Genomic DNA, 27,084 nt, shown 5'->3' with positions numbered 1-27,084 from the left:
TCTCGGGTAATGGACGCTCAAAAGGTAAGAGTGAAAAAAAGACAAGAAATCTATCTATCATGGTTGAGCAACATACAGAATGAATGTGAAAAAAGAGACGGAGAGGATTATGAAGTCTCTCTCTCTCACTCTCTCTCTCTCTTACTATCCCATCCATTATCTATGTCGCTCTCGCTCTCTCTCTCGCTCTCTCCCTATATGACATTAGCTTCTGTCTCTCGAGCTAGCATCACTTTGAATTGGTTTTACGTTAAAATATACTGTCTCTATGCATTTCCAATGTCGCTCTCTCTCTCTCCATGTTAACCTAACCTCGCCTGCCCATTTTCCCCTCTCCCTATAGTTTTGAATGGGTTTCAATGGGATTAACAAGTCTCTCTCTCTCGCTGTCTCTCTCTCTCCCCGTTTGTTCACATTGTTGCTCGACCATAGTTTTCTCTCTCACTGGTAGAGTGAGTTTCACTTTGAATGGAGCTGCGAATTCAATTCCTTCATTTTTTTTTCTTTCTTTCTCATTGTTTTTCTTACGATGTTTCTCCTCTATTTTGTTCTGCATATTTTCAGAAATTTAGTTTTTCTTTTGCTTTCTCACACTGGTTCCCACGAAACGCGAGCTCGCTGTCATTGTCTATGTAACTCGACCGCTTTCTCTCTTTTCTTTCTGTGTAACTCTATCTCTCTTTCACCTGTCATCCCTTCTTTCTGTCTCTCCATTCTCTTATCCTTTTTTTTTATTTATAGTTTATTTTTTCATAAAAAAACCGTCAGAATACAAATTTGCATAACATTTGCATAAAACATCAAACAAGGAACGAAAACAATAATGAATTCAAAAAACTACATTTTAATTTTCAAAATAATATTAATAATTAATAAAATTTTAAAATGAAAATTAAATTAAATTTAAAAACGATAAGAGGAAAATAAAAGAATACAATTAAAATAAAAATACAGTTGAAATAAAAATGAGAAAATTTGAAAAAAACAATTGCATCCAAGTCAAATTAAATATCAATGAAAAATTAAATAAAATTAGGATATTAGGAAATTAAGAAAAAATAATTTTCTCTTTTTAACCCTAACCCTAAAGGTCTTTGAGTGACAGGTGTGTAGGATAACAACCAAAACGGTAGAGGCAGAGAAAGGAATACTATCTATACTTCCATGATGATAATTTAATACGACGTTTCGGTCATCGAACCTTCATCATTGTAGCAAGTCAATTTAATTGAAAAACAAAAAGGGACAGAAAAAAATAAAATAAAAACTAATAAGAGATAAAAAAAAATGTAATGAATAAAAATAATCAAAAATAGAAAAAAAAGAAAAGGAGAGAGATAATATCAATTAAATTAAAAAATATATATAATTTAAAGAAGGAAAAAAGGAGGGAATGAGGAGAGGAAAGCAGGAAAGGATTGATAGAAGGAATGGAGGGAAGGAAAGCATCTTAAAATAGCCTTTACCTCTAATCCTCTCTGTCTGTCTGTCTCTCTCTCTCTCTCTCTCTCTCTCTCTCTCTCTTGCTCGCCCCCCCCTCACATACACACACATTTCTTCAGCCTGAATTCCCATGTAGGCCAGTTCATATGTTACACTGTAAAAAAACAGAAAGTTCACTTGATATTGTAAAAAAAAAAGCACACTTTACACTTCCTGCTTTTACACTTTACTTGACTTGTGTATTTCACACTAAAAATATAAACGTACATTTTATTTTACAATTTGTGCTGTAAAAATTGATTAATAATCGAATTTTCACCAAAGGTTTTTACATTTTGCACTGTAAAAAATTCATAATTCTGTTGCCAATGCTAACGTGTGTGTGTGTGTGTGTGTGTGTGTGTGTGTGTGTGTGTGTGTGAGAGAGAACAGGAAGCGCTGCGCAGGATCGTTGCCACGTTAGCAAATAAGAACGAAGAGCTGCAGAACTTCTTGGATACGGTCGACCACACCCTCTCAGACCTGCAGGTGAGAATCTGATTGGCTGAGAGTAAATGAGTGGGAGGGGCTTAGAGAGAGAGATAGGAAGGAAGGAAGGGAGGGAGGAAAGGAGACTTAAAGGCCAGTTATTGTTACACTCTAAAAAATTAGCCATTTTATGTTGAAAAAAAAGTCAGTTTTCCCAGTAAAACGTCAAATAAAATAGTGAAAAAGGAAAATTAAATTGATATTAGGAAATTCAAATTTAAAAAGGAAAAAAATAAGTAATAGAGGGAAAAAAATCAAATAAAAACTAAAAAAGAGAAATAAAATATGAAATAAAAATCAGATAAAAATTGTAATAGAATAATAATTAGATTATTATTAGATTATTATTATTATTAGATTAATAATAAAAACTTAAATAGAAGATTCACAGTAAAACATAAAACTTTACAATGTTAAAAATGTATTTTCATAGTAAATATCTTTATACTGTTAAAAAGCCAATTTTCCAAGTAAAAACAATACTAACGACACTTTAAAAAAATGTAATTTTCCAGTAAAAATTGTTAATTTTGAAAAAAGTGTTAAAAATTTGAAATAAAATGATAAAAATTGGATTAATTTGACAAAATCCTGAAAAAAATGAACAAAGTTAAAACCGTAAATATAAAATAAAATAAAAACACCTGTCAATCATTCTCTCTTTTTCTCTGTCCAATCAGGAGGAGTCATGGCGGGTGATGTCAGAGCTGGAGGCGGAGCTGGAACGGTTAAGCTCCGCCCTGGAGGAAAAGGGGGCGGAGCTACGAGGAGCCATCAGGGAAGAGCAGTGCAGGAAAGAGGCGGAGCTTCAGGTAAAACACTTTTTTCTGTTTTTCTTTTTTAGTTATTTTTCTTTCTTTTCTTTCCATTCTTTCTTATTTTGTTTTTGTTTTTTATTCACTCTTTTCTTTTTCACAAATGTACCAATTTTTTGCATTTTTGGTGATTTTTTTTTTTATTATCTTTTTCATTTTTCTTTTTTCTATTTTACCCATTTTAAGCCTTTTCCAGATTTCTTTAATTTTGTACTTTCTTTAATCCTTTTTTTCTATATTTTCATTTTTAAGTTTTACCTTTATCTTGCTTTCTTTTTTTTTCAATGCAATTTGTATATGGCATTTAAAATGTATTTCCTTATTTAATCTTTAACAAATGTTTTCCAGGATTTTTGTTTCTTTATTGTTCCATTCTTCTTCCTGTCACTTAATATTTTTTCTCAAGTTTCCATTTTTTGTCTTTTTTTACATTTTTAAATATTCCTCTACAATTTTTCCTCTTTTTACACTTTTTCATTCTGTTGTCTTTCTTCCGTGCTATTTTAAAATTAAAATTTGTATTTTTTTTTACTGAATTTTACTTTGTTGTACCATTTTTCCCTTTGCTTCTGTTTTTTTATTCTTTCTTTTTCTTTCTATTCTTCTTTCTTTTTTCTTTTTCTTTCCATTCTTCTTTCTTTTGTCCTTTTTCTTTCCATTCTTCTTAGTTCTATTGTTCTTTTTCCTTCTTTCTTTTTCTTTCCGTTTTTCATTGTTTTCATCTTTCTTTCTTCTTTTTTCATCTTTTACTGATTTCTTAATTTTTTTTCTTTAATCTTAATTTTTTCTATCTTGATTTTAAATTTTTCCCTTTTTTTCCCACATTCTTTTCATTCTTTCTTTCAATGCAATTTCCAAAATTTGGATATGACAGAAAATGTTCTCTTTCTGCCATCCTTCTGTCTTTCATTCAGATCAAATTTTGTTCATAAAATTTTCCTGTTTTTTTGTTCTTCTCGTTTCAGAAACAGCTGTCAGAGGGAAAATCAGCTCTCGAATCATCTGAAGAACTTCTGGAATATGCAAACGAGGCGCTGCGGATCGACAAAGAGGATGAGTTTGTTAAGGTGAGGAAGGAAAGATAAGATCGCACTTTTTTGATCCCTTGGGAAAATTCAGGAAGGAAGGAAATGAAAGGAAGGAAGATGGTGACTGTTGCCATTTCTTCTATTGTTTCTATTTTGTCTATTGTTTAATCCTTTCATATTTTCCTTTATTTTACTGGTTTTTCTTTAGTTTCTGTAATTTTTCTCTTTCTTTTTATCTTTCTTTCATTCATTTCTTGTCATTTTTTCTTCTGTTCTGTCCTTTCTTTCTTAGAATTTTTTCCATTAAATTAACTTAAAACCTTTTGTTTTAACATGTACATGTCTTTACCGTGCACAGACGGCCATAAATCGACATCACTTCCTGTTTCAATAAAATAATGAATTATTAATGAGCATTTTTCTCTTTTTTTCAAGGCTGCAAGGAAAATCAAAGAGAGGTATGTTTTTATTATTTTTTATCAATTATTATTTATTTATTATTATTGTTATGTAGTGTTTCTTTTTTGATTGTCTGTATTTTTCTTTTATATTTCAGTAGTGTTTCTTCTATAGTTCTTTTAGTTCTGTATTGTTTTTTATTTAATTTTTTAAACTTTATTTTAGATTATGAAACATAATTCATGTTTTAACTTCAATAAATAATTAATTACAAGGTATGTAGGTAAGCCATGCTTCCCACATACATAAATTTGAATAAAAAAATTCCATAAATTTCAATTTTTATATTGTTTCATTTTTAACCCCCGCCCTCAAAAAATCCTGAAACCACACCCCCAAACATCCAAACTCTCTCTCTAACCCCGCCCCCTCTCTCTCTAACCCCGCCTCTCTCTCTAACCCTCCTCCCTCTCTCTCTCTAACCCCGCCCCTCTCTCTAACCCTCCCCCTCTCTCTCTCTAACCCCGCCCCTCTCTCTAACCCTCCCCTCTCTTTCTCTAACCCCGCCCCTCTCTCTCTCTAACCCCGCCCCTCTCTCTCTAACCCTCCCCCTCTCTCTCTCTAACCCCGCCCCTCTCTCTAACCCTCCCCTCTCTCTCTCTCTAACCCCGCCCCTCTCTCTCTAACCCTCCCCTCTCTCTCTCTCTCTCATTGTATTTGTGTAATTTTTTGTATTTCTTTATGTAATTTTTTGTACATTTTTTGGTCATTTTTTCACTTTTGTAATTTGTTGTGACTTGTTTTCATTTTTGTTTTCATTTTTTATTTTTTTATATTTTTGTAGTTAGTAATTTTCTGTAGTTTTTGAATTTGTTGTCCATTTCTTGTATTTTTTTTAATTATTAAATATAATAATTAATATCTAATAATATCTCTCATTTAACCATGCCCCCCTCTCTGCTGGTTGCCAGGGTAACCATGGCGCCAGCCTTCCGCCTCTCCACCCGTCCGGCGGTGGCGGCCGGCATGACGCGCTTCCTGGTGGACTTCAGCCGGGAGGGGGCGGGGCTTAGGAGACTGCACTTCCTGCCGGGTGAGACGGCCACTTCCTGTTTCCTGTCGCTCGCTCCATCTGTCCTTCCTTATTCAAATCTATTGTTTGGTTTTTTTTGCATGCTTTTGTAGTACTTTTTTGTTGTACATTTTTTTTTTTTTTACTTTTTGTGTAGTTTTTGTTGTCTTATAATTTTTTCAGATTTGTAATTTTTCCTCCGTTCTGTCTTTACTCACTCTATTCTTGTTTTCTCCTGTTTTTTCTATCATTTTTCTCCTGTATTCCTAAATAATAATGTGAAAAAATAATAATTAATGAAACAATAATGAAAATATTAATTCAAGTACTTAAGATAATAATCAGATTTTTTATTCATTACTAAGAATAGTAATTAAAAAAGTAATCAGTAATAAAAAATATTTCTGACTAAATATAATAATATAAATAATAATAATAGCATGATAATAATAATTCATTTTATCCATTCAAATCATTTAAAAAAAATAAAAACACTTTTAACTGTTTTTAACTGGGTTTTTTTTAGTGCCCAAAGCGCCAGAGATCGACCTCACTTCCTGTTTTGTGCGTGACAATGCTGTCACCGTTGCCTGGCGACCGGCCAATGGCAGCGAAGACGAGGCGGGTACCGACACTGACGACGAGCGAATCGACCGCTACGATTTGGAATTCCGCAAAACGAATGGTGAGGGAGCAAGGAGCGAGGCATGCTGGGAAAAAATCGTGGGGATCCAGGAGACTGAATACACCATAACAGGTAGGAATGAAAAAAAAAAAAAAACACAAAAAATGACACTTTTTAATGATATTGAATGCCGGTGCTTTCTAAATGAGCACACGGTGCAGCCGGTGATATATGAAGGGATTTGTGTGTAGAGTTTTTCACAAACAGTTCAACAAATCTGAATCATGTGTGGAAACAGGGGAATAGTGTTTCTAGTTTTGGGAAGTGGGTCTGTCTTCTGGTAGATGGCGTCATGGTTTGGGATGTTTAGTTAATAGGCCCAGTTACAGTGTGTAAGAGATCGAGAAAAACTGTAATCTCAAATGTCAATGTCATAAAAATGTTAAATGATTAATGAAATCATAAAATTATTAATATATTATTATATATTTACATAATATATTGGTATTATTATTATTAAGATAAAATTACAAGTATTGATTAAATTATAAAATGATTTATATTATATTATACATATTCTGATATTATTATTATTATTATTATTATTGTTATTATGTTATGTGATATATTATGTTATTATTATTATAAAATGATAAAATTCACAATTTCTTCCTGCAGGTCTGAAGTTTGATTCACTCTTCGTTTCTGTTCGCGTTCGCGCTGCAAATAAAGCTGCTGCTGGAGATTACTGTGAGCCGGTTACCATGGAGACCAGAGGTGAGAGAGAGAGAGACAAAACAACAACAAATGACAAAAATTTGCAAATAATTACAATAAAATTACAAAAAAACAAAAATTACAATAAACGAACAGAAATAATAACAGAAAATAAAAAAAATATCCAAAAAATGAAAACAAACTGACAAAATGACAAATGACAAAAAAAGGCCAGAAATGACCAATTGGCGAGACCCAAACAGCTGATGACCTCTTGGGTGAGTTTGTACTGTGTACGTTCAGCACCCTCACCCCCTCACCCCCTCACCCCCTCACCCCCACACCGCCCACACCGCCCTCACCCCCTCACCCCCACACCGCCCTCACCCCCTCACCGCCCTCACCCCCTCACCCCCACACCGCCCTCACCGCCTTCACCGCCCTCACCCCCTCACCGCCCTCACCCCCTCACCCCCTCACCGCCCTCACCCCCTCACCCCCTCACCGCCTTCACCGCCCTCACCCCCTCACCCCCTCACCGCCTTCACCGCCCTCACCCCCTCACCGCCCTCACCGCCCACACCCCCTCACCGCCCTCACCCCCACACCGCCCTCACCCCCACACCGCCCTCACCCCCTCACCGCCTTCACCGCCCTCACCCCCTCACCGCCCTCACCGCCCACACCCCCTCACCGCCCTCACCCCCACACCGCCCTCACCCCCACACCGCCCACACCCCCTCACCGCCCTCACCCCCACACCGCCCTCACCCCCACACCGCCCTCACCCCCTCACCGCCCTCACCGCCCTCACTGCCCTCACCGCCCTCACCCCCACACCGCCCTCACCCCCCACACCCCCTCACCGCCCTCACTGCCCTCACCCCCCTCACCCCCTCACCGCCCTCACTGCCCTCACCGCCCTCACCCCCACACCGCCCTCACCCCCACACCGCCCTCACCCCCTCACCGCCCTCACCCCCACACCGCCCTCACCCCCTCACCGCCCTCACCCCCACACCGCCCTCACCCCCCACACCGCCCTCACCGCCCTCACCGCCCTCACCGCCCTCACCGCCCTCACCCCCACACCGCCCTCACCGCCCTCACCCCCACACCGCCCTCCCCCCCTCACCGCCCTCACCCCCACACCGCCCTCACCGCCCTCACCCCCACACCGCCCTCACCGCCCTCACCGCCCACACCGCCCTCACCACCCTCACCGCCCTCACCCCCTCACCGCCCTCACCCCCACACCGCCCTCACCGCCCTCACCCCCACACCGCCCTCACCCCCTCACCGCCCTCACCCCCTCACCGCCCTCACCCCCACACCGCCCTCAACGCCCTCACCGCCCTCACCCCCTCACCGCCCTCACCGCCCTCACCCCCTCAACGCCCTCACCGCCCTCACCGCCCTCACTGCCCTCACCCCCTCACCGCCCTCACCGCCCTCACCCCCTCACCGCCCTCACTGCCCTCACCCCCTCAACGCCCTCACCGCCCTCACCGCCCTCACTGCCCTCACCCCCTCACCGCCCTCACCGCCCTCACCACCTCACCGCCCTCACCGCCCTCACCGCCCTCACCGCCCTCACCGCCCTCACCCCCTCACCGCCCTCACCCCCTCACCGCCTCACCGCCTCACCGCCCTCACCGCCCTCACCACCTCACCGCCCTCACCGCCCTCACCGCCCTCACCGCCCTCACCCCCACACCGCCCTCACCGCCCTCACCGCCCTCACCCCCTCACCGCCCTCACCCCCTCACCGCCTCACCGCCCTCACCCCCTCACCGCCTCACCGCCCTCACCGCCCTCACCGCCCTCACTGCCCTCACCCCCTCACCACCCTCACCGCCCTCACCCCCACACCGCCCTCACCGCCCTCACCGCCCTCACTGCCCTCACCCCCTCACCACCCTCACCACCCTCACCCCCACACCGCCCTCACCGCCCTCACCCCCACACCGCCCTCACCGCCCTCACCGCCCTCACCCCCTCACCGCCCTCACTGCCCTCACCCCCTCACCACCCTCACCGCCCTCACCCCCACACCGCCCTCACCGCCCTCACCGCCCTCACTGCCCTCACCCCCTCACCACCCTCACCGCCCTCACCCCCACACCGCCCTCACCGCCCTCACCCCCACACCGCCCTCACCGCCCTCACCGCCCTCACCCCCTCACCGCCCTCACCGCCCTCACCCCCACACCGCCCTCACCGCCCTCACCCCCACACCGCCCTCACCGCCCTCACCGCCCTCACCGCCCTCACCCCCTCACCGCCCTCACCCCCACACCGCCCTCACCGCCCTCACCCCCACACCGCCCTCACCCCCTCACCGCCTCACCGCCCTCACCCCCTCACCGCCCTCACCCCCTCACCGCCTCACCGCCCTCACCGCCCTCACCGCCCTCACCACCTCACCGCCCTCACCGCCCTCACCGCCCTCACCGCCCTCACCCCCTCACCGCCCTCACCGCCCTCACCCCCACACCGCCCTCACCGCCCTCACCCCCACACCGCCCTCACCGCCCTCACCGCCCTCACCCCCTCACCGCCCTCACCGCCCTCACCCCCACACCGCCCTCACCGCCCTCACCCCCACACCGCCCTCACCCCCACACCGCCCTCACCCCACCGCCACACCGTTACGCCCTCACCGCCCTCACCGCCCTCACCGCCCTCACCCCCTCACCGCCCTCACCCCCACACCGCCCTCACCGCCCTCACCGCCCTCACCCCCTCACCGCCCTCACCCCCTCACCGCCTCACCGCCCTCACCCCCTCACCGCCTCACCGCCTCACCGCCCTCACCCCCTCATCGCCCTCACCACCTCACCGCCCTCACCGCCCTCACCGCCCTCACTGCCCTCACCCCCTCACCACCCTCACCGCCCTCACCCCCACACCGCCCTCACCGCCCTCACCCCCACACCGCCCTCACCGCCCTCACCGCCCTCACCCCCTCACCGCCCTCACCGCCCTCACCCCCACACCGCCCTCACCGCCCTCACCGCCCTCACCCCCACACCGCCCTCACCGCCCTCACCGCCCTCACCGCCCTCACCGCCCTCACCCCCTCACCGCCCTCACCCCCACACCGCCCTCACCGCCCTCACCCCCTCACCGCCCTCACCCCCTCACCGCCTCACCGCCCTCACCCCCTCACCGCCCTCACCCCCTCACCGCCTCACCGCCCTCACCGCCCTCACCGCCCTCACCACCTCACCGCCCTCACCGCCCTCACCGCCCTCACCCCCTCACCACCCTCACCGCCCTCACCCCCACACCGCCCTCACCGCCCTCACCCCCACACCGCCCTCACCGCCCTCACCGCCCTCACCCCCTCACCGCCCTCACCGCCCTCACCCCCACACCGCCCTCACCGCCCTCACCGCCCTCACCGCCCTCACCGCCCTCACCCCCACACCGCCCTCACCCCCACACCGCCCTCACCCCACCGCCACACCGTTACGCCCTCACCGCCCTCACCGCCCTCACCCCCACACCGCCCTCACCCCCACACCGCCCTCACCCCACCGCCACACCGTTACGCCCTCTCCGTCATGCTGGACTGGAACCGGTCTGCTTCTGGCGGCTTGGACGATGCGGCTGACAGTTTTGGGCGAGCTGCCACCAGATGGGCCGCGGCATGCGTCCATCCGTCCCCTCCAACCCAGGGAAGACGCCCCTAAGATGGGGGTCTTGCTGGAATGTGGCTGCTCCCGCCAGGAGGGGGACAGCTCCTTGGTCATTTTTTGCCTTTTTACATTGTCATTTTTGGTATTTTTTTTTACTACAAATACTTTTTTTCTATATTAAATATACTCAATATTTATTTTTGTTTTAAATAAATTGTATTTGTTTTTTAAATTTTTGTTTTTTGTTGTTTTTTGTCATTTTTTGTTATTTGCTCTATTCTGTCGTTTTTGGTTGTCATTCAATTTGAAAATTACATTTGAATTAGATTTTTTTTCAGTTGCATTTGTCATATTTGTATTTGTCTAAAATATTTGAAAAAATGATTTAATTATTTTTAATTTTGAACAATATTTTTCTCTGAGATTCATTCAATTTGAAAATGACATTAAATTTAATTAGATTTTTTTCTTTGGCTGTCGTTTTTTCTTCTACTAGTGATTCATTAAATTTGAAAATGAGATTGTCGAATTTCATTTTTTTCGATTTAGTTTCAATTCATTGTTTTTCTTCTAATTTTTTGTCTTCTGCTTTGACTGTTTTTTCACCTTCTTCTAGTGTTTCAGAAATTATTTAATTGATTTATAAACAAAATTGAAAATAACATTTGAATTTGAGGATTAATTCTGATTCGGATTCGGATTCTTCTTCTTTGGCGTTTTTTTTTGTCTTCTTCTAGCGTTTCATTTCGGGCTTGACTCCAACTCCTGTCACCCGGACCTCAAGGTGTGTGGCGACACGGTGAGCTGGGAGCCGCAGGCAGCCGGGGTCAAAGGTCACGACCCACGACTGAAGGGCAAAGACAACAAGAGCAGGTGATAATATAATAATGAGATGATAATAATACTTTATTTTTTATTTTTTAACTGTTTTTTTATAGTGTCTTATATTTTATTTGAAGATATATATATATATATTTTATAGTGTTTAGCATTTTATTTTAAGATAATATTTTATCTATTTTTTGTAAATAATTTTTTATAGTGTTATATATTTTACTTAAATATTTTATATTATTTTAAAATATTTTATGTTCTTTAAATTATGTTTTGTAATATTTTATATTTTACTTAAATATAATATTTTATATTTTATTAAAAACATTATAGTAAGTTCACCCTATGTTTGCAGTTGATAGTTAAATCAGCAGAGAATAGTATTGCAGGTTACCATTTTGACTAAATTAGTTCAATTTAGTTGTAAAGCTGTTTCATTGCCTCCTCTTTTCAAACAGATTCAGTGGCACATGATATTCTTACATTAGACCAACAAAGCTCTCTAGAATGCATCAGCTTTTCAAGCCATGCACTCATAACTAATCATAAGGTCTTAGGTTTCTCATTTTTGGACAAATTACCATATTGTGCTTGGACTCTGCCCATTGCTGCTTGCGGCTATAGTTTTAGAACTGGTTTTAGAATTTTTATTTAAAATTATTTCCAGATTTGTTTTAACTATAATTTAAACTTAATTTCAGATGTTTTCATTTAATTAGTGTGCTTGCTTCAGCAAGTCACACTTATACAGTCTTATTTACTTCTTCATTATTAGGGGTCCAAGCACACAGTGCTGGAACCCTGTTGTATTTGCTGGAATTCTTTCTTTCTTTCTTTCTTTCTTTCTTTCTTTTACTCCGCTAAAAGTGTCTGCAGCTAAGAAACTGCAAGTCCGACAGCAACCATATCTGGCAGGTGGGCTCCTATAGCCCCACTACTCAGGCAAGGCAGCCCACATACATTGGCCAGATGGTGGCACTGTAACAAGCAACTTTATGTTTTGGCCAATAATTTCTGAACTGTGTGCTGTAGAGAGAAAATTCTTGTGTCCATAGATTCTTTGTCCACCATATTGGATTTTCCGCCATTTTTGAATTCTTTAAACACTTTTTTCACAACTCCTCCTAGGCCGTTCATCTGATTCACACGAAACTTGGTGTGGACCAGTGGCGGACTGGCCATTGAGGGATAAAAAAATAAAGGCCCGTGAAGCTGAGGCATCAAACTGTGCAAAAATGACTGACCTTTTCAGTAGTGCAAGCACCAGCAAAATTTCCATTGCCGATGATGAACGGCATCAAGAGGCTCAGCGCCTCTCTCCACCTCCCCCTGTCCTGAAGGGAGGTGAAGGACTCTGGCCTCAGTGCCTCTCTCTACATGCCCACACCTTTTACTCCTGGTGCCTGTTAGTAACTGTAGTTTGTAGTAACGTACAAGTGCCACAAGACGGCTCGGCCGGCGGAAGTCTCTGGAGCGTGCCGTCGTCGATTATCGTAATTATCGTAATGCATCGCGGTAACAAAAAAACGTCTACCTAACGAACCCCAACAGAAGCAGATCAGAAAACAAGGAGGCTTCGTACTAAAATATGAGCAAATATACTTATCAAACAGAGGGAATTAGAAATAAAGGCCTGTCTCTAATATAAGCCTGCTTCCAATAAAGGCCTGGTACCCTCTGCAGTTGAGGTAAATAAAGGCCCGGGCCAATATAAGAGGAATTACGGTATACTGTATAGTAGTGACACTAAGTCTTGCTGTATTCATGTATGCGTCAATGGGGTAGGGATGGTGTGGAATATTCACAGGCTGGATGTGGGCCGGTCTGGGTCCAAAAGTCCAGGGCCATTTTCTTGTCCCAGTCCGTCCCTGGTGTGGAGAATCTTGGGACTGTCCTCTTTAAAAGTTGTATAAAGGTTATTGATAGGCCAAATGGATTGGCTTTTATCAACCAATAAGATTTGAAAACACAGGCTGTAATGTTGATATCCTTTGTGCCGTTGAGTACTTGATGTGCCTTGATGTTGAGAGAGTGGCAGCAAGTTGACACACTGGGGTCTTCAAGTGGGCGCCCTCCTTCCTCGACGTTTCGTTGATTAGCCCACTACATCTCCAGGGCTCAACGGTGACTTCTGGCTTCCCAGAATCACTCCCCATTGCGTCTTCTTGATCTCTTCGCTTTCTTGGTGCCCAGGTGGAGTCCTTCCTCCTCATCCAGAGCCATCGGCTGCTTCCTTCTGCGGCCTCTGATGCAGCTTTGATGGCCTGTCGCAGAGCCTGGCCACGGATCCCCAGGTCCTTTAGCAGCCTGGTGGTAGATGTACCCATGAAGCCTCTGCGTCCCACTTCAATAGGACAGACTTTGACTCTCCAGCCGTGTTGCTGTGCTTCGGCTGCAAACTCTGCATACCGAAGCATCTTGCGCACGTATGACTCCTCCTTGAGTCCTCCCATGGAACTGTGAGTTCAATGATGTACACAGTCTGTAGTGAAGTGAACCAAAGTACCAGGTCTAGCCTGAGGTTGGTGGTTGTGATCTCTGGTGGGAATCTGAGTTGCTGGCCAACATCTGCCAGCATCTTCCAATCGCGGGCTGTGCTTAGTTGTCCTGGCTCTGTCTTTTGGGGTACGATCTTTGGGTCTTTTGGCTCCTTCCTTGATGAACATAGATGTTGTCGTGGGGCGTGATGTTCTCGCGGGCATGGAGTTTGTGGCCGTCCGTTTGTTCTCGACTGTTGATGCTAGGCTCTTCAATACCTGGTTGTGCCGCCATGTGTATTGGCCCTGTGCGAGGCTGACCTTGCACCCAGTCATGATGTGCCTGAGGGTTTCTGGTGTTGAACACAGGGCACACGCCGGGTCTTCTCCCAGCCATTGGTTGAGATTCTTTCTTCTAGCCTTCTAGCTGATCTTCCTCCTTTTGACATTTGCCCACCGCATCCACTGTTTCCGCCTGTTTAATCAACAGCTTTGTCTTTTTGCACATATATAAACTGTAATAACTCCCACAACTTAAAACTACATACACATTACACATTAAAATGTTCAGCTAGTTCTGCTCTCACTCAAAGTAAATATCTAAGTGATAGGATTTGTAGTTATTGAGTTATGAACTTTTGTTCAGCTGTAGTGCTACTCTGTTTGACAGTAGTTTCGTCTGTCTAATCAACAGCTTTGTCTTTTTACACATACTGCTACTCACTGTTTAACTCTTGTACGATTTCTTTCACTCTTTTTCACTGTCACTTTTTCTTTTACTTTTTTCGCTTTTTGTCTCTCACTCCTTAACTTGCTGTCCCTGTCTAACTCTTTTGCTCTTTCTGTCCCTTTCACTCTTTCTTTCAGTTGCACTTTCTTCCATTCTTTCTTTCACTATTTTACTAATTATTCTTATTTCATTGTTTTACTTTTTCACTCTTTCACTTTTTTCTTTCACTCTGGGTTTCTTTCATTCTCTTACTTTCTTATCCTCTCACTCTATTTCAGTCATTTTGTCACTCTTTCCTTCTCAAACTCTCCTTCACTCTTTTACCCTTTCACTTGCTTTCACTCTGTTGTACTATTTCTTTCACTCTTTTGCCCTTTCACTGTCACTTTTTCTTTTTTGCTTTTTGTCTCTTACTTTCTTTCACTCCTTTTTTATTTTTTATTTTATTCCTTTTTCACTTGTATTACTTCTACTACTGATATCACAACTGTGATATCTGATAACTGCTGCTTTTACTACAGCCCATACTACTACAACCTTTAAAAACATTATTACCTATCCTTCCATGTATTGATAACTACAAGACTTTTGGCTGTCAAATTGTTTAAGATCTATATATTCAAATTTTAAAGACGTTTAAACTCGTTCAAATGTCTTCAACTGTCTACCTTTTCAACTCAAGGAAGCACACAAATTTTCTTCAGAAAATCGAACATCCTCTAGCTGAAAGTTATTTTCAGACAGGTTTTAGTAAATGTAAAACAACTTTCAGAATTTTCATTTTTCAAAAATTATCAGAATATTTTCTTTTATTTAATATCATTTTCTGAATTTTTAGACTGTATGAATCTATTTTTCCCTTTGCTGTTTCCCAGTGTTTTCTCCTTTTTGTCCCTCAGCAGCCTCCGTCTCGTTTCCAGTCAAAACTAGAAACTCTCAGGTCAGAAATCTCATTGGCTGCCGTCGCTCAGCGGTTGCCTAGCAACTGCCGCCCACTTCCTCATTCTGCATTCCACGCATCAGCCAATCACAGCTTTTTATTTTTAATATTTATTTTCAAATGTTTAAAATTTGGATTTAAGTCATTATATTTTACTGTATACTAAATATTTACCTTTTTATAATTGAAGTATATTATTTTTATATTTGTATTTTTATGTTTTAATGTTTCAAATTTCAGTAAAATTTATATTTTAATTCATAGTTAATATTTGTATTTTTATAATTATTTTTTAATTTGTACTTTTACCTTTTCAATATTTTTTTTACTTTTTCAGTTTTATTAAGTTATGATTTTTATTAGTACTTTATTAAGTACCACCAGTAGTACTATCATATTAAAATTTTTAGTAATAATCAGAATCCTTTTTTTCATGATTACAAATTATTAGTAATAGTATTCATTTAATTTATATTATGTTTAGTATTTTTTATTTATTCTTTTATTTTTTTCTCAACGCAGTATCATCACATCGGCTCGCTCTCATTGGCTACTAGTTTTTGCAATTTATTTATTTGTCATTCTTTTCATATATGAATATTATTATTTAAAATTTTTTTTTTTTTTTTCACCTCTGACTTTTGACCTTTTCCCTTCGTTTTTGTTTCCACAGCCGGAGCGCCACTCCATCGCCCAACAAGACGTTGGCGAAGGGCGGAGCTCGCGACCGATTCGCCGGCGAGTCGTATACCGTTCTGGGTATGAGTACACACTAAGTACTACACAGTGCTACAGTTATATACAGTACTACATACATACTTTATCATATATATTCAATATTTAAAGAAAAACCATAGCTTGAGTCTAGGGTTTGTTGTACTTTTGTAGTATTTTGTATAGTATAGTTAGTACTAGTGGTATTAGTAATGACATACTTTTTGTAATAATTTTCTAGTAGTTTGTAGTACTTTGGTAGTATTTTTTGTTATTTTTAGTATTAGTTTTTAGTGGTTTTCTAGTATTTGTTTTGTTTATTTAGTATTTATTTTTATTGTATTTATTGTATTTGTGTCCTTTTCATGTTATTGTATGTATATTCATAGTTTTAATTCATGTATTTATTGATCTTTTAATTTTTTGTTGTTTCTTTTTTTGTTGTCTACATTTATATTTTTTCATATATATATACATATGTGTATATATATATATATACATATATATATATATATATATATATATATATATATATATATTAATTTTTTTGTTTATCTTTGCGTCTGCTAGGCGACCAGGAGCTGAGTGGTGGTCGTCACTACTGGGAGCTCCGCCCCCTTTCTGACTGGAAGTCGTTGAGCGTGGGTGTGGCCTACCGCTCCAGCCTGGGCCGATTCGACCAATTAGGGAAGAGCGCGGGGGCGTGGTGCCTGAGTGCCGGCCAATGGCTGCACAGCTCGCTCTCCGCCAAGCACAACAACCGAGCCAAGGCACTGGATTGGCCGCTGCCTCAGCGAATCGGAGTCTACTGCGACTATGACAATGGTGAGTATGAATATGACAATTTTTTTGTTGTTTTTATGTTTTTATTTTTCATGTATTTCTTTTTATATTTTTATTTTTAATGTATTTCTTTTTATATTTTATGTATAATGTTTTCTTTTTTGTGTTTATCCTACTATAAAATGAGGAAACCTCTGTCCGTCCGTCCGTCCGCATCCATTTTGCTCCTCAACAGGTCGGCCGATCAATCTGAAACTGCACATGGACATTGAGCATTGACATAGGCAGGGACTGACGGAGCTGACTTTTCCATTTTCCCAAATTTACGCTGTTTATGCGCCTTTTTGGCAAGTCTGCACGTAGTTGTGGTGCGCGCATCCCCGGGTATGGACTAGTTTTTTTTATTTAATAAAATTTTCTACTTTTTACTACTATTAAAATTTTATGAAATCACTTTTTTATATTTTAATTGATGTTTTGTGATTTTTTTATCTTTCATTTTTTTGTAGTATTTAAAAAATGTTTTTTCTATCAATATAACATTTATATTTATTTCTATTTAAATTTTTTTAAACTTTTTTATTTCATGTTTTTAATTTTTTTTGTTTTTTAATCATTTTAGTTTTTTCATATCAGATTTGTTCATATATTTTCATTGTATTTTATTTTTTTATTTTATTTTTAAATCATTGTATTTATGATTAATGATTGTTTATAAACATGTTTTGCAGGTGATTTGTCGTTTATTGACATCGATCGTCTTTGTCTTCTTCACTCCTTCAAAACCAAGTTCAGCCAGCCACTCGTCCCTGCCTTCACCGTGAGTTCTCTCATAGTACTTTAGTAGTAGAAGTAGTAGTAATATCATTGTAGGACTTGGTACTTTTTGAAATAGGCTACTTTTGTGTTTTTTTGTGTATTTTTAGTAAAAAATGGTCAAACGCTGTAAGATTGGGGTATTTTTTGTACTACATTTTTGTAGTAAATGTAGTATTTTTAGTATAATTAGTAAGTATTTTTAGCAGTAGTGGTAGTAGTGGTGTGCGGGGGGGATGAGCTGGGCGGTGCATCTCTCTCTAGTCAGTCTGTCTTGCTAACCTAGCCGGGCGGTGCATCTCTCTCTAGTCTGTTTCGCTAACCTAGCCGGGCGGTGCATCTCTTTCTAGTCTGTCTGTCTCGCTAACCTAGCTGGGCGGTGCATCTCTCTCTAGTCTGTCTGACTCGCTAACCTAGCCGGGCGGTGCATCTCTTTCTAGTCTGTCTGTCTCGCTAACCTAGCTGGGCGGTGCATCTCTCTCTAGTCTGTCTGACTCGCTAACCTAGCCGGGCGGTGCATCTCTCTCTAGTCTGTCTGACTCGCTAACCTAGCCGGGCGGTGCATCTCTCTCTAGTCTGTCCGTCTCGCTAACTTAGCCGGGCGGTGCATCTCTCTCTAGTCAGTCTGACTCGCTAACCTAGCCGGGCGGTGCATCTCTCTCTAGTCTGTCTGACTCGCTAACCTAGCCGGGCGGTGCATCTCTCTCTAGTCAGTCTGACTCGCTAACCTAGCTGGGCGGTGCATCTCTCTCTAGTCTGTCCGTCTCGCTAACCTAGCCGGGCGGTGCATCTCTCTCTAGTCAGTCTGACTCGCTAACCTAGCTGGGCGGTGCATCTCTCTCTAGTCTGTCTGACTCGCTAACCTAGCCGGGCGGTGCATCTCTCTCTAGTCTGTCCGTCTCGCTAACCTAGCCGGGCGGTGCATCTCTCTCTAGTCAGTCTGACTCGCTAACCTAGCTGGGCGGTGCATCTCTCTCTAGTCTGTCTGACTTGCTAACCTAGCCGGGCGGTGCATCTCTCTCTAGTCTGTCTGACTCGCTAACCTAGCTGGGCGGTGCTTCTCTCTCTCTCTAGTCTGTCTTGCTAACCTAGCCGGGCGGTGCATCTCTCTCTAGTCTGTCTGACTCGCTAACCTAGCTGGGCGGTGCTTCTCTCTCTCTCTAGTCTGTCTTGCTAACCTAGCTGGGCGGTGCATCTCTCTCTAGTCTGTCTGTCTTGCTAACCTAGCCGGGCGGTGCATCTCTCTCTCTCTAGTCTGTCTTGCTAACCTACCCGGGCGGTGCATCTCTCTCTAGTCTGTCTTGCTAACCTAGCTGGGCGGTGCTTCTCTCTCTCTCTAGTCTGTCTGACTTGCTAACCTAGCCGGGCGGTGCATCTCTCTCTAGTCTGTCTGACTTGCTAACCTACCCGGGCGGTGCATCTCTCTCTAGTCTGTCTGTCTTGCTAACCTAGCCGGGCGGTGCATCTCTCTCTAGTCTGTCTGACTTGCTAACCTAGCTGGGCGGTGCTTCTCTCTCTCTCTAGTCTGTCTGACTTGCTAACCTAGCCGGGCGGTGCATCTCTCTCTAGTCAGTCTGACTTGCTAACCTAGCCGGGCGGTGCATCTCTCTCTAGTCAGTCTGACTTGCTAACCTAGCCGGGCGGTGCATCTCTCTCTAGTCAGTCTGACTTGCTAACCTAGCCGGGCGGTGCATCTCTCTCTAGTCTGTCTGACTTGCTAACCTAGCTGGGCGGTGCATCTCTCTCTCTCTCTCTCTAGTCTGTCTGACTCGCTAACCTAGCTGGGCGGTGCATCTCTCTCTAGTCTGTCTCGCTAACCTAGCTGGGCGGTGCATCTCTCTCTAGTCTGTCTCGCTAACCTAGCTGGGCGGTGCATCTCTCTCTCTCTCTCTCTAGTCTGTCTGTCTTGCTAACCTAGCTGGGTGGTGCATCTCTCTCTCTCTCTCTCTAGTCTGTCTGTCTCGCTAACCTAGCCGGGCGGTGCATCTCTCTCTAGTCAGTCTGTCTCGCTAACCTAGCCGGGCGGTGCTTCTCTCTCTCTCTAGTCTGTCTGACTTGCTAACCTAGCCGGGCGGTGCATCTCTCTCTAGTCAGTCTGACTTGCTAACCTAGCCGGGCGGTGCTTCTCTCTCTCTCTAGTCTGTCTGACTTGCTAACCTAGCCGGGCGGTGCATCTCTCTCTAGTCTGACTCGCTAACCTAGCTGGGCGGTGCATCTCTCTCTACTCTGTCTGTCTTGCTAACCTAGCTGGGCGGTGCATCTCTCTCTAGTCTGACTCGCTAACCTAGCTGGGCGGTGCATCTCTCTCTAGTCTGACTCGCTAACCTAGCTGGGCGGTGCATCTCTCTCTACTCTGTCTGTCTTGCTAACCTAGCTGGGCGGTGCATCTCTCTCTCTCTCTCTCTAGTCTGTCTGTCTTGCTAACCTAGCTGGGCGGTGCATCTCTCTCTAGTCTGACTCGCTAACCTAGCTGGGCGGTGCATCTCTCTCTAGTCTGACTCGCTAACCTAGCCGGGCGGTGCATCTCTCTCTAGTCAGTCTGTCTCGCTAACCTAGCTGGGCGGTGCATCTCTCTCTCTCTAGTCTGTCTTGCTAACCTAGCTGGGCGGTGCTTCTCTCTTTCTCTAGTCTGTCTGACTTGCTAACCTAGCCGGGCGGTGCATCTCTCTCTAGTCTGTCTTGCTAACCTAGCCGGGCGGTGCATCTCTCTCTAGTCTGTCTGTCTCGCTAACCTAGCCGGGCGGTGCATCTCTCTCTAGTCTGTCTGACTTGCTAACCTACCCGGGCGGTGCATCTCTCTCTAGTCAGTCTGTCTTGCTAACCTAGCTGGGCGGTGCATCTCTGTCTAGTCTGTCTGTCTTGCTAACCTAGCTGGGCGGTGCATCTCTGTCTAGTCTGTCTGTCTTGCTAACCTAGCTGGGCGGTGCATCTCTCTAGTCTGTCTGTCTCGCTAACCTAGCCGGGCGGTGCTTCTCTCTCTCTCTCTAGTCTGTCTGTCTCGCTAACCTAGCTGGGCGGTGCATCTCTCTCTAGTCTGTCTCGCTAACCTAGCCGGGCGGTGCTTCTCTCTCTCTCTCTAGTCTGTCTGACTCGCTAACCTAGCTGGGCGGTGCATCTCTCTCTAGTCTGTCTCGCTAACCTAGCTGGGCGGTGCATCTCTCTCTAGTCTGTCTCGCTAACCTAGCTGGGCGGTGCATCTCTCTCTCTCTCTCTCTAGTCTGTCTGTCTTGCTAACCTAGCTGGGTGGTGCATCTCTCTCTCTCTCTCTCTAGTCTGTCTGTCTCGCTAACCTAGCCGGGCGGTGCATCTCTCTCTAGTCAGTCTGTCTCGCTAACCTAGCCGGGCGGTGCTTCTCTCTCTCTCTAGTCTGTCTGACTTGCTAACCTAGCCGGGCGGTGCATCTCTCTCTAGTCTGACTCGCTAACCTAGCTGGGCGGTGCATCTCTCTCTACTCTGTCTGTCTTGCTAACCTAGCTGGGCGGTGCATCTCTCTCTAGTCTGACTCGCTAACCTAGCTGGGCGGTGCATCTCTCTCTAGTCTGACTCGCTAACCTAGCTGGGCGGTGCATCTCTCTCTACTCTGTCTGTCTTGCTAACCTAGCTGGGCGGTGCATCTCTCTCTCTCTCTCTCTAGTCTGTCTGTCTTGCTAACCTAGCTGGGCGGTGCATCTCTCTCTAGTCTGACTCGCTAACCTAGCTGGGCGGTGCATCTCTCTCTAGTCTGACTCGCTAACCTAGCCGGGCGGTGCATCTCTCTCTAGTCAGTCTGTCTCGCTAACCTAGCTGGGCGGTGCATCTCTCTCTCTCTAGTCTGTCTTGCTAACCTAGCTGGGCGGTGCTTCTCTCTTTCTCTAGTCTGTCTGACTTGCTAACCTAGCCGGGCGGTGCATCTCTCTCTAGTCTGTCTTGCTAACCTAGCCGGGCGGTGCATCTCTCTCTAGTCTGTCTGTCTCGCTAACCTAGCCGGGCGGTGCATCTCTCTCTAGTCTGTCTGACTTGCTAACCTACCCGGGCGGTGCATCTCTCTCTAGTCAGTCTGTCTTGCTAACCTAGCTGGGCGGTGCATCTCTGTCTAGTCTGTCTGTCTTGCTAACCTAGCTGGGCGGTGCATCTCTCTAGTCTGTCTGTCTCGCTAACCTAGCCGGGCGGTGCTTCTCTCTCTCTCTCTAGTCTGTCTGACTCGCTAACCTAGCTGGGCGGTGCATCTCTCTCTAGTCTGTCTCGCTAACCTAGCTGGGCGGTGCATCTCTCTCTAGTCTGTCTCGCTAACCTAGCTGGGCGGTGCATCTCTCTCTCTCTCTCTCTAGTCTGTCTGTCTTGCTAACCTAGCTGGGTGGTGCATCTCTCTCTCTCTCTCTCTAGTCTGTCTGTCTCGCTAACCTAGCCGGGCGGTGCATCTCTCTCTAGTCAGTCTGTCTCGCTAACCTAGCCGGGCGGTGCTTCTCTCTCTCTCTAGTCTGTCTGACTTGCTAACCTAGCCGGGCGGTGCATCTCTCTCTAGTCAGTCTGACTTGCTAACCTAGCCGGGCGGTGCTTCTCTCTCTCTCTAGTCTGTCTGACTTGCTAACCTAGCCGGGCGGTGCATCTCTCTCTAGTCTGACTCGCTAACCTAGCTGGGCGGTGCATCTCTCTCTACTCTGTCTGTCTTGCTAACCTAGCTGGGCGGTGCATCTCTCTCTAGTCTGACTCGCTAACCTAGCTGGGCGGTGCATCTCTCTCTAGTCTGACTCGCTAACCTAGCTGGGCGGTGCATCTCTCTCTACTCTGTCTGTCTTGCTAACCTAGCTGGGCGGTGCATCTCTCTCTCTCTCTCTCTAGTCTGTCTGTCTTGCTAACCTAGCTGGGCGGTGCATCTCTCTCTAGTCTGACTCGCTAACCTAGCTGGGCGGTGCATCTCTCTCTAGTCTGACTCGCTAACCTAGCCGGGCGGTGCATCTCTCTCTAGTCAGTCTGTCTCGCTAACCTAGCTGGGCGGTGCATCTCTCTCTCTCTAGTCTGTCTTGCTAACCTAGCTGGGCGGTGCTTCTCTCTTTCTCTAGTCTGTCTGACTTGCTAACCTAGCCGGGCGGTGCATCTCTCTCTAGTCTGTCTTGCTAACCTAGCCGGGCGGTGCATCTCTCTCTAGTCTGTCTGTCTCGCTAACCTAGCCGGGCGGTGCATCTCTCTCTAGTCTGTCTGACTTGCTAACCTACCCGGGCGGTGCATCTCTCTCTAGTCAGTCTGTCTTGCTAACCTAGCTGGGCGGTGCATCTCTGTCTAGTCTGTCTGTCTTGCTAACCTAGCTGGGCGGTGCATCTCTGTCTAGTCTGTCTGTCTTGCTAACCTAGCTGGGCGGTGCATCTCTCTAGTCTGTCTGTCTCGCTAACCTAGCTGGGCGGTGCTTCTCTCTCTCTCTCTAGTCTGTCTGACTTGCTAACCTAGCCGGGCGGTGCTTCTCTCTCTCTCTCTAGTATGTCTGACTTGCTAACCTAGCTGGGCGGTGCATCTCTCTCTAGTCTGTCTGTCTTGCTAACCTAGCTGGGCGGTGCATCTCTGTCTAGTCTGTCTGTCTTGCTAACCTAGCTGGGCGGTGCATCTCTCTAGTCTGTCTGTCTCGCTAACCTAGCTGGGCGGTGCTTCTCTCTCTCTCTCTAGTCTGTCTGACTTGCTAACCTAGCCGGGCGGTGCTTCTCTCTCTCTCTCTAGTATGTCTGACTTGCTAACCTAGCTGGGCGGTGCATCTCTCTAGTCTGTCTGTCTCGCTAACCTAGCTGGGCGGTGCTTCTCTCTCTCTCTCTAGTCTGTCTGACTTGCTAACCTAGCCGGGCGGTGCTTCTCTCTCTCTCTCTAGTATGTCTGACTTGCTAACCTAGCCGGGCGGTGCATCTCTCTCTAGTCTGTTTTGCTAACCTAGCCGGGCGGTGCTTCTCTCTCTCTCTAGTCTGTCTGACTTGCTAACCTAGCTGGGCGGTGCATCTCTCTCTAGTCTGTCTCGCTAACCTAGCCGGGCGGTGCATCTCTCTCTCTCTAGTCTGTCTGACTTGCTAACCTAGCCGGGCGGTGCTTCTCTCTCTAGTCTGTCTGACTTGCTAACCTAGCCGGGCGGTGCATCTCTCTCTAGTCTGTCTTGCTAACCTAATGAATCTCTTGGTCTGTCTGTGTCTTGCTTGCCAGTCACTTCCAGGGCTGTTCTGTGACTTTGTGCCTTACAAAAGTGAGAGTGAAATACAACTATTTATTACGTTTGATAAACGCCAACGGGCAACGGTGTTTATAGACTGCAGCTCGGAAAAGATAACCGCGTCACACCTCACACGTGAACATGCGTTCATGCGCGTGCACAAAATGAAACTCGTGCTTTCCAGCAGCAGCCGGACCAGTCCAGACTATATATGGGCGTGATGGCTCCTCATAGGCGCACATCATTTTAAAACAAGACAATGATTATCTAGTCTCTCAGTCAAGGTTTAGTTACAACTCTGGACTAATGCAAGATGGAACGCAATGGATTGACATTGACTATTGATTAAACCTCATTCTGTTCTGTATAGGTCTACTTATTCTTACACCGACAGATGGAGCAAACTGTTTTAAAGGAGGGACGATTGTAGTGGGAGCACTGGGGTGTCAGGTGTGACTGTGTGGCAATGGCAAATGGTTTACATGGCTCACGGGTCAGGTAGGAAGGCCCATTAGAAGAATTTTGCTTAGGGCCCCAGGGAGGTCAGTACCGGCTCTGTGCTCAGGGCCACACACCACAACTACTTAAAATGACATTAAAAAAGAAAGATAGAGATAAAATAGGTAAAACATAAATAAAAGAAATAAAAGAAAGAAATAATGATGAAGATAATAACATTTTAACAAATTTTTTTAATTGATTTAGCAGAAGGCCAAAGAGAAAAGGAATGTTTTGAGCCGACTTTTAAAAGAGCTGACAGTGGGAACATCTCAGTGCTTCTGGAAGTTTATTCCAGTAATTGGGAGCATAATTACTAAAAGCAGCTTCACCTGATTTAGTTTTCACACTGGGAACAACTAACAGACCGGTCCCAGAGGACCTCAGAGGTCTGGGTGGCTCAGACCAGTCCCAGAGGACCTCAGAGGACCAGAGAGTCCAACCCAATTTTCTAGTCTATCTAATAATATTGTGTGATCAACAGGGTCAAATGCAGCACTAAGATCCAGAAGTACAAGGATAGAAAGCTTGCCTGAATCTGTGTTCATACGAAGATCATTCACAACTCTAATAAGGGCCGTCTCAGTACTATGATGGGGTCTAAATCCTGATTGGAAATGGTCAAAGTGGGCATTTGAAATTAAATAGTTGTTAAACTGGCTGAATTTTTTTTTCCAGGATCTTACTAATAAAAGGGAGATTGGAAATATGTCTGTAATTATTTATCACAGAGGCATCCAGACAAAAGAGCGCTGTTAGCAATTTGCAAAAGCTCATTCGCCAAACAGCTAAAAACATTTTTAAAAAAGCTTGTGGGCAGAGGGTCAAGGAAGCAGGTGGACGACTTAAGCTGTTGTAGTGTCCTCAAGTGTTGTGTAGTCAATATCAGTAAAAACTTGCCATATTACTTACATTATTTATGCGTGAAGAAAATGGAGGCACCTTCCTGTTACTCATGGAAGCACAGATAGTTTATCTGATATCACTGAAAAAGGCGGCAAATTCATTACATTTAGCAGTAGAAAGAAGCTCTGGGGCAATTGATGCTGGGGGATTTATCAGTCTGTCAACAGAAGTAAAAAGTGTACGTGCATTGTTGTATTTTCACTAATGATCTTGGCAAAAAAGAATTGTCTGGCATTTCTCAATTCTATGTTGTAGTTTTGAAGCTCCTCTTTGTAGATATCATAGTGAACCTGGAGTTTTGTTTTCTCTTTTCCGTTGTTTTACAGACAGAGCTTTTCTCCAGGGTGCTTTTTGCTTATCAGAGATTTTCACCTTAACTGGTGCAATGTCATCAATGGCATTCCTAGTTTGACTATTAACATTTTCAACAAGGTCATTAATACAATGCACAGTGGGCATTAGTGACATAGATATGGCGTTCATAAAAGCTGCAGCAGTATTGTCATTGATGTAGCGTTTTTTTTTTAGTTTTTTTTTTATTTTTGGCCTAGCTTGTAGTTCCAGATTTATAGACACATCAGAGAAAACACAGAAATGATCAGATATGACAACATCAATAGCAGCAGTTTTAGTGATATTGAGGCCTCTAGTCTCTAAAGTAAAGTCCAAGGTATGCCCCTGATTGTGGGCGGGCCCCGACACATGCTGAGACAGAGCAAAAGCCTCTAGCATGTTAGTCAGCTCTCTAGCATGGTTATCATTTGGATTATCAACGTGAATATTGAAGTCACCCGATATAGCTAGACAATCAAAATCTGTGGAGATTTTGGACAATAGTTAATCAAATTTGTCAAAGAAAGTGTTGGACTGTTTAGGTGGTCTATATACAATAAGAAATAAAACTTGAAGAGTACATTTCACAGTAAAAGCAAGGTATTCAAAACATGTAAAATCCCCAAATGACACCTGTTTGCACTGAAACACATCAGAGAAAACAGCTGCAACAGTAGTAGTTTAGTAATTGTTTGTGTATTTTTTTTTTAGCAAGAAATGTGCAAGAACTATAGAATTTGTCTATTTTTTTGAGTACTTTTTGAAGTACTACTGGTACTAGTGATGTCGTGGTACTTTTTAAGTACTTTTCCATTCGTTTTTAAGTACTTTTTTAGTACTTTTGTGGCATTTTTAGTAGTAAATATTAAAAAAAAATAGTTTTGGTCTTCTTTTTGTTGTTCTTTTGTAGTATTTTTTAAGTAGTAATAGTTTTGGTAGTAGTGATGTCATGGTAGGAGTTGGTAGTATTTTAAGTACTTTTGAAGTAGTTTTGTAGTACTTTCGTTGTCATTTTTGTGGTATATATTTGTGGTAAATGTTCAAAAATTTTAGGCATGTTCTAATTTTTCTGATATGTTTGTAGTACTTTTTGTAGTACTTTGAATACTGTATTTAATTGTGTGTACAGCAGTACTTTATGTAGTCCTTTTAATAGTACTTTCATTAATTTGTGTTGTAGATTTAGCAGTACTGCAGTATGTTTGGCAGTAGTTTTTTTCATCGTACATGAAGTAGTTTATTTAAATCATTAGTGCAGTATTGTTTTTATAGTATTTTTGAGTATTTCTATAATACTAATGCAGTTTTTAGTACTTTTTATAGTAGTAATGCAATATTGTTGTAAGTATTTTGTAAGTATTTTATATAGTGATAATGCTGTATTTGTTGAATATTTTTTATACTATTTTCGGCAGTATTTTTATAGTACATTTATTAGTATTTTTAAATCTATTTTTTTTACCAGTACTACAGTATTTTTTGCAGTATTTTTTGCAGTGCTAATCCTGCATTGTGATTGGCAGGTTTGGGGCGGAGGCATCACCATTGCGACCGGCCTGCAGGTGCCGAGCTTCATGGGAAACTTCCTGTCCACCAATCGCAGCCTCAGCAGCTTGTCATAA

The 27,084-nt window shown here is 44.1% G+C and overlaps 1 protein-coding gene across 1 annotated transcript; it reads left to right on the top strand.

Annotated features, from left to right (window-relative positions):
* The first annotated feature begins 9 nt into the window (after positions 1–9).
* On the top strand, positions 10–27,084 carry LOC139920925 (FSD1-like protein). The gene is made up of 13 exons (XM_071911032.2): positions 10–24; positions 1,876–1,978; positions 2,641–2,783; positions 3,752–3,853; positions 4,250–4,272; positions 5,185–5,306; positions 5,812–6,042; positions 6,589–6,687; positions 11,009–11,144; positions 15,926–16,011; positions 16,537–16,791; positions 17,481–17,569; positions 26,986–27,084. Exons 1-13 carry the CDS (start codon positions 10–12, stop codon positions 27,082–27,084), a joined length of 1,503 nt encoding a protein of 500 aa, XP_071767133.1.

This window comes from Centroberyx gerrardi, chromosome 2 (assembly GCF_048128805.1).
Source record: "Centroberyx gerrardi isolate f3 chromosome 2, fCenGer3.hap1.cur.20231027, whole genome shotgun sequence".
In the NCBI taxonomy this organism is placed as follows: Eukaryota; Metazoa; Chordata; class Actinopteri; order Beryciformes; family Berycidae; genus Centroberyx; species Centroberyx gerrardi.
Note: the sequence above shows the minus strand (reverse complement) of the source record. Positions and strands in the feature narration are given on the sequence as shown.

What these genes read in the sequence shown, in the direction of transcription:
- LOC139920925 (XM_071911032.2), top strand. An exon ending in GCAAGGAAAATCAAAGAGAG is followed by an intron (nt 4,273 to 5,184) that starts GTATGTTTTTAT and finishes GCTGGTTGCCAG; the next exon opens with GGTAACCATGGCGCCAGCCT. An exon ending in GGCAAAGACAACAAGAGCAG is followed by an intron (nt 11,145 to 15,925) that starts GTGATAATATAA and finishes TTGTTTCCACAG; the next exon opens with CCGGAGCGCCACTCCATCGC.